The sequence below is a fragment of the Osmerus eperlanus genome, chromosome 8 (genome assembly GCF_963692335.1).
Source record: "Osmerus eperlanus chromosome 8, fOsmEpe2.1, whole genome shotgun sequence".
NCBI classification, from domain to species: domain Eukaryota; kingdom Metazoa; phylum Chordata; class Actinopteri; order Osmeriformes; family Osmeridae; genus Osmerus; species Osmerus eperlanus.
The window spans coordinates 15,072,342-15,085,938 of NC_085025.1; the positions used below are offsets into that span (position 1 = coordinate 15,072,342).

The 13,597-nt window shown below is 48.3% G+C and overlaps 1 protein-coding gene across 3 annotated transcripts in view; it reads left to right on the forward strand.

The window, feature by feature from the left end:
• adgrg6 (adhesion G protein-coupled receptor G6) overlaps nt 1-13,597 on the forward strand; it is a 55,390-nt gene that overhangs the window by 2,431 nt on the left and 39,362 nt on the right. For all 3 annotated transcript variants that reach the window (XM_062467791.1, XM_062467792.1, XM_062467793.1), the window contains exons 2-4: nt 2,183-2,268; nt 9,460-9,807; nt 12,630-13,241. In XM_062467791.1, coding sequence (XP_062323775.1) covers nt 2,183-2,268; nt 9,460-9,807; nt 12,630-13,241 — 1,046 coding nt within the window. The remainder of the gene's footprint in view (nt 1-2,182; nt 2,269-9,459; nt 9,808-12,629; nt 13,242-13,597) is intronic.

Genomic DNA, 13,597 nt, shown 5'->3' on the forward strand with positions numbered 1-13,597 from the left:
CGAGAGACTTAGTCCCTCCAGCGTGTCCTGGGTCTTCCCCGGGGCCTCTTCCCATTGGGACGTGCCCAGAACACCTCACCAGGGAGGCGTCTAGGCAAAGAACAGTAACTGTCTAAATAACATAGTACACCGGGATCAAGCCCTTTGTGTGGGCGCTCTATTCAGTTTTCCATGCAACGTTAGCCACCCCATTACTCCTAGAGACAGGAAACACACTGAATAGAGAAATTGATCCATTTGTCTTCAATTGGCTCTCAAACATTCATTATTCAACAGGATATTAATGTTATATTAATATGATTTAAACGGAGGCCGGTAAATGTTATGCAGCGCCTAGCCACAGGCATTGTTTTGATGTCATTAAATCCCCACACAATTACCCAGCGAATGTAATTGGCTCTCTGTGGACCCTCATCATTTGTCTACCTCTGAGCCCTAGTCCTCCGAGACCAACTCTCCAACATATTTATCATTGATATCGGTGTTTTCTGACATGTGTGGTAGCCCTTTGTCACGATTTTAAATTGAGTATGTTTTGTTCCCGTCAGTGTGTTGACAAAATTGGTTGCTAGTTTTTCATGAATTTACATTTTATCCCTAAATTCCCTAAAAGGAGGGTTAGAGTCGGGTCTTTCACCTGTGTGGCCATTGTAAGAGTTTAGCCAGTGTGTGTGGGAAGGGTCAAGGTTAGGTATCAAACGTGTGGTTAGGGTTAGGCTGACTCCAAACAACAAAAAAGGATTAGGGTTAAAGAAAAATGTTTCCCTGTGCTGGGATCGAACTCCAGACCCTGGTCATGGGAACAGCATAGTGGATGGGTGGCAGACAGTCTTCCTCCTAGTTTCACACTCTGTAGACATGAAAAAGGATGAAGAAGGAGACGCAGGAAGGAAGAAGGAGAACAGTTTGGGGAAGAGGGCTGCTGACACCACCTCCAGTAGCCTACTTAACTAAATATGAAGGGTCCCCACCATCGTTCCCACACACGAGGGTCTCTGCCTGGTGCAGAAGGTGGCCCCAATCCAAGAGGGCCCTGTCACTCGTATGTATGCAATCACAGAGGTTTTTGAGCATGTACTGTATGAAGACCAGATGTGGAGCATGGCCCAGACCAGGGGGGTCCAGCCCTGGGTACTTCTTGGAGCGTCTGGCAGCCTCTCAGTCCAGGACATTAGCCTCTGGATCAGTTTGAGAACCGTATGATTAGCTAATAGCAACCCAGACCCACAGAATTATCTGTAACTGGAGCAGTACAATTTTGGTTCTTGTTTCAGTGTGTGTGTGAGTGTTTGTGTGTGTCGCCCCTGAGCGTTGATTTTTAAAGACTGCAGTTCATTCAGAACCATGGCTCCTGGATTGAGAAAGCTTTGCAGGGGGTTGATTATGATTGCTGGTTTGTGAACATTTGAAAAGTTTTATTTGAGCAGAACTTGAGTAAACCCTCAGTGATTTCCCAATGTTACAGATACTTAAGGGTAATGATAACATTGTTTCATTCACACACACACACACACACACACACACACACACACACACACACACACACACACACACACACACATACACACACACACACACACACAGACACACACTCACACAAAGTAAATTCACATCCTTTTTTATCTATATCAGTACTTTATCTTCCCATTACTTGCATAAAGAGATGAGCTGACCATCATGTTCTGGGCATCCAGTCTCTAGAGAGAGTTAATATAAGGACTGGTTTAAGAAGTTCTGCTGTGTGATGTTGTGTTGAGAGGAGCTGACTAATGGGGCCTGTTTGACGGTAAGCTATCTGGGAGCTTTGAGGTCCGACATGGGAGAACGCTTCCTGCTTCCACGCCAGACCAATCGTGCGGTGTCCTCTCCACCCGCAAATACAATCTCCCAACCTTCAAACTAGACACAAATTGCAGACTCATCAAAATGAATAAAGAAATGGTTAAGCTCTGGATTTGTGTTTGTGTCTGTGTGTGTGGGGGTGTGTGTGTGCCTGCTCGTGTTCTGCGCTCGCACAGCAATGAAGCGTGGGCGCTCGTGCTTTCGCTTGAGTGTGTGTTTAGTGTGTTTGCTCGTGAGCGTGTTTGCATTTTCTTTTTTTGTATAAAGCCTGTGTACAGGAGAGTTTATGAGTGCCCTCTTGTAATTCTCCACTAACTGGGTTTTTGTTGCTGGTTGCCAGGGAGTCCTACCAGCGAACAGGAAGGTGCAGGTGGAAGTTCCGTCATGTCCTCCTAGTCACCCAGCTGCTGCTGATTCTAACCTCAGGTAGGAAAGTAACATTATGGTCGACTGACCCCACACCTCCCTACTGTTTGAATAAAACACATTTTTGTTTCATGAAAAGCAAATAGACATGCTGTTCCGATGTAAAATTTCCCTACCGACCTTTGTGTCCTTTTTTTTGTGGTTTCAAATGTTTTTAGTTTTTTTTTCAGTCGCGGTTTTAGTTTGATGTGTTTCCTTCTGTGCTGCCATAGCCCTCCCTCCGTTCTCCCCGCCGCCATCCTTTCATCCTCATTTCCGTTTCGCTCATCGGGCTTCTGCATCCTCTGCTTCTCACCCCCGTCCCCCCACCACATCACCCCCCCCCCCATCCCCCAACCTGTCACGGTCTCACGGCCATTCATGCATAGTTCGATAGCGACCTTCCAAACGTTGATCCTGTAGAGGGAAGGTCCCAAATGAAATTTTACTCAGTTTCAGGGTCTGTGCTGGAGTCTAATGTTTCTCATGTCTGGTATGTGCATTTCTCAAGTGCAGCTCCCCTCCCACCACCACTACCTTTCTACGGTTTGCCATAACAATGTGTCACCTGGGCTAGTTCAAAGGGTTGGACCTCAGGCTTTAAAGTGTTTTGTGAGGAACATGAGCGGTGAGAGGGTAGAGTAGCCCTCGCTTTTGTCCTCACGGATAAAGCTCTTGGTTGGGTAGGTACCTTCCAGGAGGACAAGAGAGCTTGCTTTCAACCTGTGTGTCATTGAAATTGTGAGGAAATATCTCAGAAAGCCACAAACGGAGCATTATGAAGCTGAGGTTGAAAGCATTTCCGGTTGAAGGTTGTGAGTCACAAAGTGAATGGGGAAGAATAGAATGAACTTTCCTCAGCGGACTTAGGAGCATGTACAGTCAAGCTAAAGATTCAGACATGGTCCGTGCTGTACTGTGGTCAGGAGACAAAGTCGGCTAGTGTCTTACAACGGTGTCCGTAATGCTGTAGAGGACAGTTTGACGGTGTTGTCAGTACTACAGAAAAGCACAGTGTATCTCTGACAGCAGAGACAACAACATTGTAGGAGGTTCCCTGGCTATCAGACTTGTCAACAGCCCCTGATTAAATCCACATGGAAACCGTGGCTTGTCTCCCGCGATTGGACAGCTAGCTCTTACCGCAGCTTAGCTGGAATGCAGAGTTTCCCCTCTCGTCAACTGTCATTCCTGGGGACGCGAGAGGCCATGTTGTGCGGCTGAGTGTTTCGTCACTTTCACAACATACTGGGTGTGTTCCAAGCTCCGGCACGGCCTCGCAATCCACACACTCTTTTGGGAACTCGTATGTGGTTATGTGTGAATTACTGTGATTATCTGTGATGGAGTATTTAGAGATAAGATCCTAACTGATCAGAACTGGGGTCAGATGGCTGAGCGGTTAGGGAGTTGGGCTATTAATCAGAAGGTTGTTCCTGGCCGTGCCAAATGACGTTGTGTCCTTGGCACTTCACCCTACTTGCCTCGGGGAGAATGTCCCTGTACTTACTGTAAGTCGCTCTGGATAAGAGTGTCTGGTAAATGTAATGTAACTACACAGGTCCGCTTTCCCTCATCCTCATCTTCTTCCGCCTCTTCTCTCCCATTCTACCCATCCTCTCCTTTTTCTCCTCCCACTTCCACTTTCTCCCCTGTCCTTCTACTCTCTGCTCATCCTTACTTTTTCCTCTCCTTTTCTCCTCCGGTCCTCCCCCTCCCGGTGACCCCTCTGGAAGGATGCACTCAATGATCCTCAAAAATCCCCTTAGAGAAAACAAGGAAAAACAAGAGCACAGACACACCTGAGAGAGAGAGAGAGAGAGAGAGAGACACTAAAGGGCAGTTTATTGGAAGCGACGTCATCCAGGGGATTAGAGCCTTCTTAGAGGTCACTCCACACACACACACCTCACCTCCACCACCCCTGCCATCTTTCTCTCGGTCTCAGGGTCTATTTTTAGTCTTCTGGGTATCAGCGATTGTTTGAGGTCTCCTCTCCTCCTCTCTTTCTAGCTGGCTGGCCTCAGTTCCGCCTCACCAACGCCAGCTCTGTGCCCCAACTTAATCCCCCCCCCCACACACACACACGCACGTAACTACACAGCTCAACTTTGAGTTTGTAATCTGAGACTCGCGTGTGGTTTGAATTGCAGTGAGCTTCCCTTGGACAGTTAAACAAATACATATTTCTTTTTTTCCTCCTTTTTTCATTCTGTATACAATCACGTTTAAAACATGTAATTATAGAATGCCAGGCTGACACACCAGGAAACGGTTCGATCCTGAAAAACAAAGATGCCTTCTTCTGAAACGAGGAGCACTTTCCATAGTTGGCTGTGTGTGGAAACACTCACCAGAAAACTGTACCCCCGTTTTTAGAAGTACAGTAGTTCCTCAGAAACAACAATCAGTGTATGATTTACATGGACACTCAGGTTGTTTGTGAGAGGATACAGTGTGTGTGTGTGTGTCTGACTGTGTGTGTGGTAGGTAGGTCCAGTCCCTCAAGGGCTGGTCAGGCTTTCTCCAGGTCTCATTAGGATGTTAGCAGGACACACACACAACAACAAGTCTGTTGTTTTTACCTCAGCTTGTCCCCATGACTCACTGAATTACACGCACAAACACCTACATGCACATTTACACACAAACTCACACCTAAACACACAAACCTACAAGCGCACACGCACACACACCTACAAACACACACATACCCAAACACGCAAACCTACAAGCACATACACACACAAACACCTACACAAAAACACACACACACACAGCCTTGTAAAACAGCAGGCCATTCCAGTAGCTTGCTACATCCAACATTGACTTCACTCTCCTTTGCAAAAACACACTGGGTCCAGTTGTCAACTGCAGCTCCCGTTCCCCATTGGGTTTGAGTATGGACCTTGAAAGGAGGGCGGTCAAGTGGTTGTTCTTACTCTCCTTTGAACCAAAAGTTATGAAACGTCCTCTGGTTTGTCCGAAGGGTTGTGAGGTGACAACGTTTTTTAACAAACACAACCTATGCTTGACTAAACCTCTCAGAATATGAGAAGTTTGCGAAAGAAAGTTTACGAAAAATAATACCAAAGTTATATAACTACAGGTATATAACTTAGGTACAATTTTCGTCCTTTGAGGTAATAAACCAATAGAAATGTTCATGTCTCTAAAATTGCTTGGACAGTGGCAATGTCTGTTTGAATAAATAACTGAAAAGTATATGATGACTGTTAAGAGACAGATATCTTTACTGCACTGTGGTATCCCCAAGTCCCTCCTCTCAAATGTGTTTTCACCCCCCCAGGTTGACCGGTCTGGTCAGTTACCCTGTAAATGTTCACGTGTGTGGAGATAGCTGCCTTCCTGCTAATGTTTCAATGCAGAAGTATAGTGTACATGTGATCCTCAACGAAAAGAGGGCTGGATGACTTTGCAGATGTGGTATGTGTAAACCTGTAAAAGGTTCGAATCCATGGCGCTTCCCTGGCGGAGGTTCCTCCTGTGTTCTCAGGGTGCAGGCCATCTGACAGAACTCTTAAGTGGTGCATCTACAAACGAGACCATAAAAAAACAAACCCATTCCACTCTCCTCAGTGCTAACACAGCTAATGCCAGCCTGCATAAGCGGTATTTCACTGTCCACACACTCATTAGGAGGTTCCAATTTGGTTTGATTTAAATCCTCCTGTGTCTCCTGGCAGTCGATGTTAACGGATATAAAACCCCGTAAGACTGAGTTGAAACTCCCTCACAGTGGGGTTTGTTTGTTTCCGTGGTTGGCAAGTTTGCCGGGAGGCGAAAGTAGGGGCCTTCCTCTCTGCAGAAACAACCTGTTTACGACCCTCCGACGTGCTCCGTTCTGTTTGCTTGCACAACAGTAACCGCACCCGATTCCTAACCCTGGTGGTCCGAGAAGCAGAGTAAATCACCAGAAGTGTTGGATTAAACGTCCCTGCGGGTTCGAGTTTATCTCTGGTGATGTTGTCGATCGGGATGGCCCTGTTGGGGTTGGGGGAGAGGTATCACGAAATAGATGGCAGACATTTTGGAATCGGCAAAGAATTATTATTTTTTTGTTGTGTGACGAGAGTAGGTTTCTCTTCAGAGAAGACAGAGCGTCGTTCCTACAGGGCCACAAACAGACACCGTCCTAGCTGTTACTGTCCTGTACCGTGGTCCTGGTGGCCATTTTACTCAGCTGTTCACAGCTTTTCGAGCGACAAGTGGGTCTCGTTATAACATGTCCGCCAGCGATGCTATCATGGCCGGGAATTTGCATGAGAGTGGAGCTCTTCCTCCTCGGCGTGGAGTTTGTTCAGAACGCTCGCCTTGTTAAAACTATCCAGCTCTCTGGAAACCACAAGGCAACGCACACTCCCGTAAGCACATTGGGTTGTATAATGTGGCATGTTGACAATACTTGAGGTTTGCTTGATTTAGGTATTGCTGGTTCCTTACATTTCTGGTGTTATCCGCCACCTCTGTGCAGGGGAGGTTGAAGTGGCAACTCAATTTCAGTCTTATCTGCTGCTTTCAACTGGTGTTGAAAGTTAATTGGCCATGCCCCCCCCCCCCATCTCACTTGATGACACACAAGGCAAATGTGCCTCTCTCTCTCTCTCATTCTCCCTCTGTCTCTCTTTCTCCCTCTCTCGCTCCCCCTTTTTTTTCTACCTCTCTCCCGGTCGCCCTCTCTCCCTCCTCCCTGCCTCTAATGAGCTAAGCGCGAGATACATCTCTGCAGAAGAGGCTGTTACGGTGGCTCCCCGCGGTCTGTGCGTGCGTAGGTGAGCGAGTATGTCATGGAAGAACACAACGGGGAACCCCACACCCCACAGGTCCCCACACCCCACTCTCCTCACACCCCCGTCACAGTGGCTGTCCCAGCCGCAGAAAGTGTTTGTCCCCTCAGATAGTTCACACGGCACCGAGCCTTAGAGAGAGTGCCAGGGAGGGGATGGAGGCGTACAGAATGTGTGTGTCTGGGAGGGCAGGAAGGAAAAAAACATGTCGCACACACCTCAAACAATCCTATTTATCCAGCTTTGTGAAGGGTTGTTGGACATAGGATCTGATCCCCTCGCTGGGGTTCCCCATAGGGCTGACAGCTCTGCTGTGTCATTCTGCTATGCAGGAGGGGGCTGCCAGCAGTAATGAGCCAGAGTGGGATGGAGGGGGAGAGAGAGGGAGTGGTCGGCAGACCAAAGCTATTGTAAGCTGTGATTGAGGACAGAGGGATGGCCGTGAGGGTAAGAGGGTGAGGGAAGGAAGGGTGGGTTAGTGGGCTTTGGGTGAAGGTGAGGGTGCAGGTTGAGAGGGTTAGGGAGGACTGTGAGAGTAGTGGGTGGGCAGGGTCAAGGGGCAGGGTACAGGGGGAAAGAAGACAGGGTGAGGCTGAGGGTCTGGTGGGGTGGGAGGGTGAGGGAGTGTTGGGTGTGGGTGTTGGGTTGAGGATAACATGGTAGCAGGGTGAAGCAAGGCAACGAGAGGAAACAAGACCAAACGAGAGAGAGGAGAAGAGAGAGGACAAGAGAGAGGAGAAAAGAGCAGAGAGAAAAATAGAGAGAAGAGAGAGAAGAGAGAAAAAGAGAGAGGAAAGAGGGGAGGAGAGATGATAGAGGAGAAGAGAGAGGAGAAGAAAGGTGTCTGGAAGCTACAACTGCCCAGTTTCTAAACGTATGGATGAAAGATTCCTGATATGGCATACATGGAGGACTTTTAAAGCAACAGATGAGTTTGTGGAGATTCTAATCACGCTCAGTGTAGTGTAGCTCAGTGAAAGGAGATTCTATAAAAGACAGTCAGTGGTTTTGGCCCTACGGGGTGATTATGAATATTGCTGTAGTGAAAGATGGCCTCCAAAACTCTTAAACAACTACTGTATTTAGACTTCTGAATACCAGCCAGCTGTTTAGTCAGCCAGTCAGTCAGTCAGTCCTTGAGAGACAGCCAGCCAGTGTCCATACGGCTGTTTTCCAGCCTTTCAGTGCAACCAGTTTGAATTGAGTTGGATTGTTTACAAAGCATGTCTAGCTCCCGTTCCAATGTGTTATTCACAGTCACAGTGTTTGTTTATGCAGAAGTGGCTGGCTGGGTCTTTTTTTGGTTGACGATCAACGACATCGCTTACAACCTTAATTACAGCCCCCGGGGTGGGGGTTGGGTAGGGGAGCGGGGAGGGGAGGGATGGGGGGCAACTCCTACAGCTCTGTGGGTTTGGATCCCATTGCCCCTGCCAGCAGGATCAACACTAGTCATTGTTTTCCGAACACGTTGGCTTTTTCCTTCCAGAACATTCACAAATCGTTTCCTAGCACATAGTCTCCATCCAGGTTCCCTTGAGAAACACTTGTACAGATCCTAATACAAGCTACAATTCCTACGGGTGCATTCATAGTTTAGAAACATGACTTTGAGAGATTTTGACCCCCTTTGGGAACTTTGTCTCTGTCTAGAACTTTCAAATTCCTATCGCTTTCTTTGGCTCGTGCCCTAACCTTGTGAGTGTTCCCGTATTGCTGTGCATGTTCTCACATCTATGACTGGGCTGTCAGTATCCCCTGATCTGGACTGATAGGGTTATGAGCTACTTACATACCAGTTTAACATTGCAACAAACCCATCATGTAACCTTAAGCAGGGTTCAGATACAACAGCGGGGAGCTATAAGCTGTCGTTTTCGAACATCCATCTTATCGCAAAGACCGTTTGTAAGACTTGAACTGTTGACATCTTGCAAACGTCGATCAAAAAGATGATCTCCGTTCTAAAACGCTGTCTGGGCTGCTTTTGAACTGGGCTCTATTTCTGACAATTACGCTCAGGGGTCTGGAACCCCTGTCTGTCTGTCTGTCTGTCTGACCTCTTCTCCGATCTCTCCCTTATTGTTGCCCTGGTGACTTGGCTCCTCCCATTGTTTACCTGTCCTGCTCTGTCAAAGCCTATAAGGTGACCTCACCTTCAACTCACTACAGAATGACCCTGACTGAACTCAACCCTCTTGGCATGGTGTCTTTGTCCCCTGTCTCTTCGACTCCTTGTCCATTTGTGTCCTCAACTCCCTGTCTCCGTGTCCTCCTGACTCCTTGTCAACTTGACTCCTTGCGTCCTCGTGCCCTCAACTCCTCCTCCTCCCCTCGACTCCTCAACTCGGCGTCGAGCAGGGATACTGACCACGCGGTTCTCCGTCCTGTTTTGGTTGGCCAGTGCTGAGCCAGTGCCAGCTGGACTGCGTCCAGGTGCTGACAGCCCCCCAGGGTGAGTTCACCTCGCCCTGCTACCCCCAGGAATACCCCAAGTCCCAGGCCTGCAAGTGGACGCTGCAGGCCCCGTCAGGCTTCATCCTCCAGCTCACCTTCCTGGACTTTGAGCTGGAGGAGGCCCTGGGCTGCATCTACGACCGCGTGGTCGTCAGCACGGGAAACGCCGACGTCAAGTTCTGCGGCCTGACGGCCAACGGCCTGACGCTCAACTCCACGGGCAACGTCATGGAGGTGTCCTTCAACTCCGACTTCAGCGTCCAGAAGAGGGGATTCAGTGTCAGTTACAGGCAAGGTAGGCTTAGCGGTAGAGGGAGGAGTTTTGTTTACCTTGGTTTTAATGATTTGTTAATGATTTGTTCATAATTTTTTTTACATTGTTTAGTATTCCAGTTGCGGCCTACTTTGTGTCATCCTTACTTATTTCTTATGTTTCGTATATTTTGCATTCGTGTATTTTTGGAGCCAAGAATTACAACGATGCAGATTTCTTCGTTGGCTGTGGATAAGGCCTGTGCTGGGGATTTGCACGTCAACATGAAAACCATCCACACAGTCATGAAACTAACTGTTCCAACCTCAGCCACATGCTTAACTATACCCAAACACTGCTCTCCTCTCCACTCTGGAAACACTCCTCTTCTCTTTGACAATATTTGAAATTGCCCGTGTAACAAATTCTCCCCCAAAACAAGGATTCGGAAGTGTTTGACACAGCAAGAGCCTGACTGAGTGACGGAGTGAGAGAAGGATGGAGAGAATGTCAGTGAGACAGGGAGGAATGGAGTAAGGAGTTTAAGTAAGAGAGAAAGAAAACAACAACAATATTTCTACAGCCTAGTCTTGTATGTAACACACCCAAATAATAAGGATGGATGAAGCCTGCAGTCTGAAGAGCTTCTCTCTTCTGTCCATATAGAACTCCCAGCAACTAATCATCAGCCTGGGAAGAGATCTGTAGCTTTTTAGCCCCATCAGTTTAGTTCATAAGGGAGTGATGGAGAGAGTGATAGAGAGGAAACATCGGAAAGACAGAGAGAGAAAAAAGAGAGCGTTTGTGCGCGAGACAAGGAAAGAGGGACAGAGAGAGAGCGATAGAGAGGGAACAAGGGAAAGACAGAGAAAAAAGACAAGAGTGTGTGCGAGACAAAGAAAGAGCGACAGAGAGGGATATCGACCACCGCAGTATTAAACCTATAGACCAGAAACCGTGGCAGCCAATCTTACCCAACCATGGAACTCAAGAGATTTGTGAGCCAGTAAGAGCCTGGGTTGGGAGGGAGGAGCCCAGGACTCGGTAGTTGTCTCTCCTCAGGTGTCCCAGGGAAACATACTGCATGGTCCACTGCTCCACGGCTTGAGGGTTGGTATCTCCCCTCAGGGCTCCAGCCAGCAGCTACACTGAATAATTCATCCAGAGATAACCACACCCTCCCATATCAGAGTCCCTCTCCTGGCTCCAGATGATGGGCTCTCCTATTGAACCTGGGCCTGGCCCCCTTGGCACTGTGACAGGCTGTCTTCTGTCCCAGGTCATCTGATATGAGGGAGGGTGTCAGGGTAAAGGCCTCTGGGATTTCCATGCAACTGATGGAACAGACAACAGATCAGCAACATATAAACGGACATATTCACAAACAGACGCGCGCACACACACACATCATCATAGGGGCTTCTGGACTATGGCACACACTGATACCCCAGACAGAGCTGAGCACGGATTTTCCACTGCAAATTGGCTGTCACAGCCAATGTGTGTGTGTGTGTGTGTTAGCCAACAGCAACAAACTGGCACAGCAGATTTGCACCGCATTAAAATGAGACGTGTCAGAAAATATGCTATAAAAATTGCATAAAAGCACAAGGGAGTATTGGGATCAACTGTGGAGCAACCTGTCTTACTGAACAATGAAAGGCCACTAAGTTAAAGGTCATATATCTATATATTTGACTGTGTAGCTATATCAACAATTATCCAGGTGACGTTGATTGCAGTCCTGAAGTGAATACAGTGTCATTGTATCTCCTACACAGCACATGCTATGAATAACGATATCCCAGTGAGTTTGTTTGGCCGGGTCACTCTATTTCCAAAACAAGCGACACATAGATAGAGCTTAATAGACTAAGGGCCATTTGGTAAACAGTGCAGTGCAACCAGGGAAACCCAACGTGCAATGTCCTCCAGAAATAATACGTACATAGTACATAGATTCTTAGACGAGTATTCTCTTCACAAATCCTGTTCAACCTTGTTCATTTAGATATATAAAGACAAAAAACATGACTTTTAAAGTGAGTAATAAATTACATTAAAGTAAATGTTTTGGTGTTGGGTTCCTCATCACACAGGTGTGCTCACCAAGCCACCTCTGCTACCACCAATGTTACTGCCCTCCCCCATCATTAACATTTACATTTAGTCATTTAGCAGACGCTCTTATCCAGAGCGACTTACAGTAAGTACAGGGACATTCTCCCCGAGGCAAGTAGGGTGAAGTTCCTTGCCCAAGGACACAACGCCATTTTGCACAGCCGGGATTCGAACCAACAACCTTCTGATTAATAGCCCGACTCCCTAACCGCTCAGCCATCTGACCCCCCCCATTAAAAACCTATGAGGTGACTAGGAGCTAGAACATTGTTGTAGTGGGCTCCAGTGAGGAACATGAATCTAGCAGAAACAAGCCAGACGCAGGTAAGTGATGAAATGGCAAACTCATTTCCATCTGGAGTGAGAATGTGTCACGTGTTACGTGATGCAGGTCTCCATGGTTCTCCTGCGGTCGATCACATGTCTAACAAGGTTCATGGCCTTTCTCTCCTGCCCTCCCCTATCCTTCTCTCTATAATGTATTCTCTCCTGTCCTGTCGTCCCCTCTCCTGTCTTCCTCTGTCCGTCTCTCTCTCCTTCCTCCTCTCCTGTCCTCCCCTATCCTGTAGTTGTCTCCCTTCTCTCTCTCCCTTCTTTCCTCCTCTTTGTTTCTTTCCCCCTCTATCCTGGCCTTTCTTGTACATCCAACCTTCCACCTCCTCCTCTCTCCCCTGTCTCTCCTCAGTCCTCTCACACACTGTATGTCTCACCTCTTCCTGTCCTGTCCCATTTGTTTACTCCAGTCGCCGTGGCACTGAGGAACCAGAAGGTCACCTTGTCCAACGGCAACGGCAAGGTGGTGACGCTCTCCAACTCCGTGACGTTCCCCGCCCTGCAGTCCCTGACGTTTTGCTGCGAGATGGCGCGGAACAGCCAGAAGGCCATAGAGACCATCTTCTCCTACAAGGCCGACTCGTTGGTCGACAGCAATGGCACCGGTGTAGAGTTCAGCTTTGGCAACAACAACGGCATGGAGCTGGTGCTGGCGGCGCAGACATGCCCCGTGGAGACCATCATCACCGCCACTGACATCACGTCCACCATGAAGAGCTTCTGCCTCACGTGGACCTCATCCACCGGCCTGGTGGCGCTCTACTTCAACGGGAACTACCGTGCTAAGACCTGCGCCAACACCGCCGGGAAGTCCATGGTGGCTGGCTGGCACTTCTGGCTGGGCAGCCAGAGCAAAAGCCTGGATGGGACGCTGTATAATGTCCGTCTGTGGGACTACGCCATGAGCGTGTCGCAGCTGGCCGCGCTGACCTGCGACGTGGCGGGCAACGTCATCGACTGGGACAACAGCTACTGGGTCATCCCTTCCTCCCAGGCCCAGACCGACAGCTCCCTCAGCTGCAGTGAGTAGAACGATGGCAGGAGAGGTTTGGGACTGCGGTAGGTTGAGTGGAGGAGAAGAATAATATGTGGTAGGACTGTGTAACATGAGTAGAACAGTGGGGGCAAGAAAGGATCGGGACTGCCGAGTAGAGGAGAAACGTTACGAGGAGGGAGGTTCAGGTAGGACTGTGGTAGGCTTTGAGTGGGTGAATACTGTGTGGTAGGACTGTGTAAGGTTGTGAGTAGAACAATAACAAGAGAGTTAGGTTTGTGGTAGGCATTGAGTAGGAGAACAGGGGGAAGGTGGTCAAGATTCACAATTTTCCATAGTTGTAATTCACCTCAGAAAAAAGGAGAACCATTAAATTGTGTGATA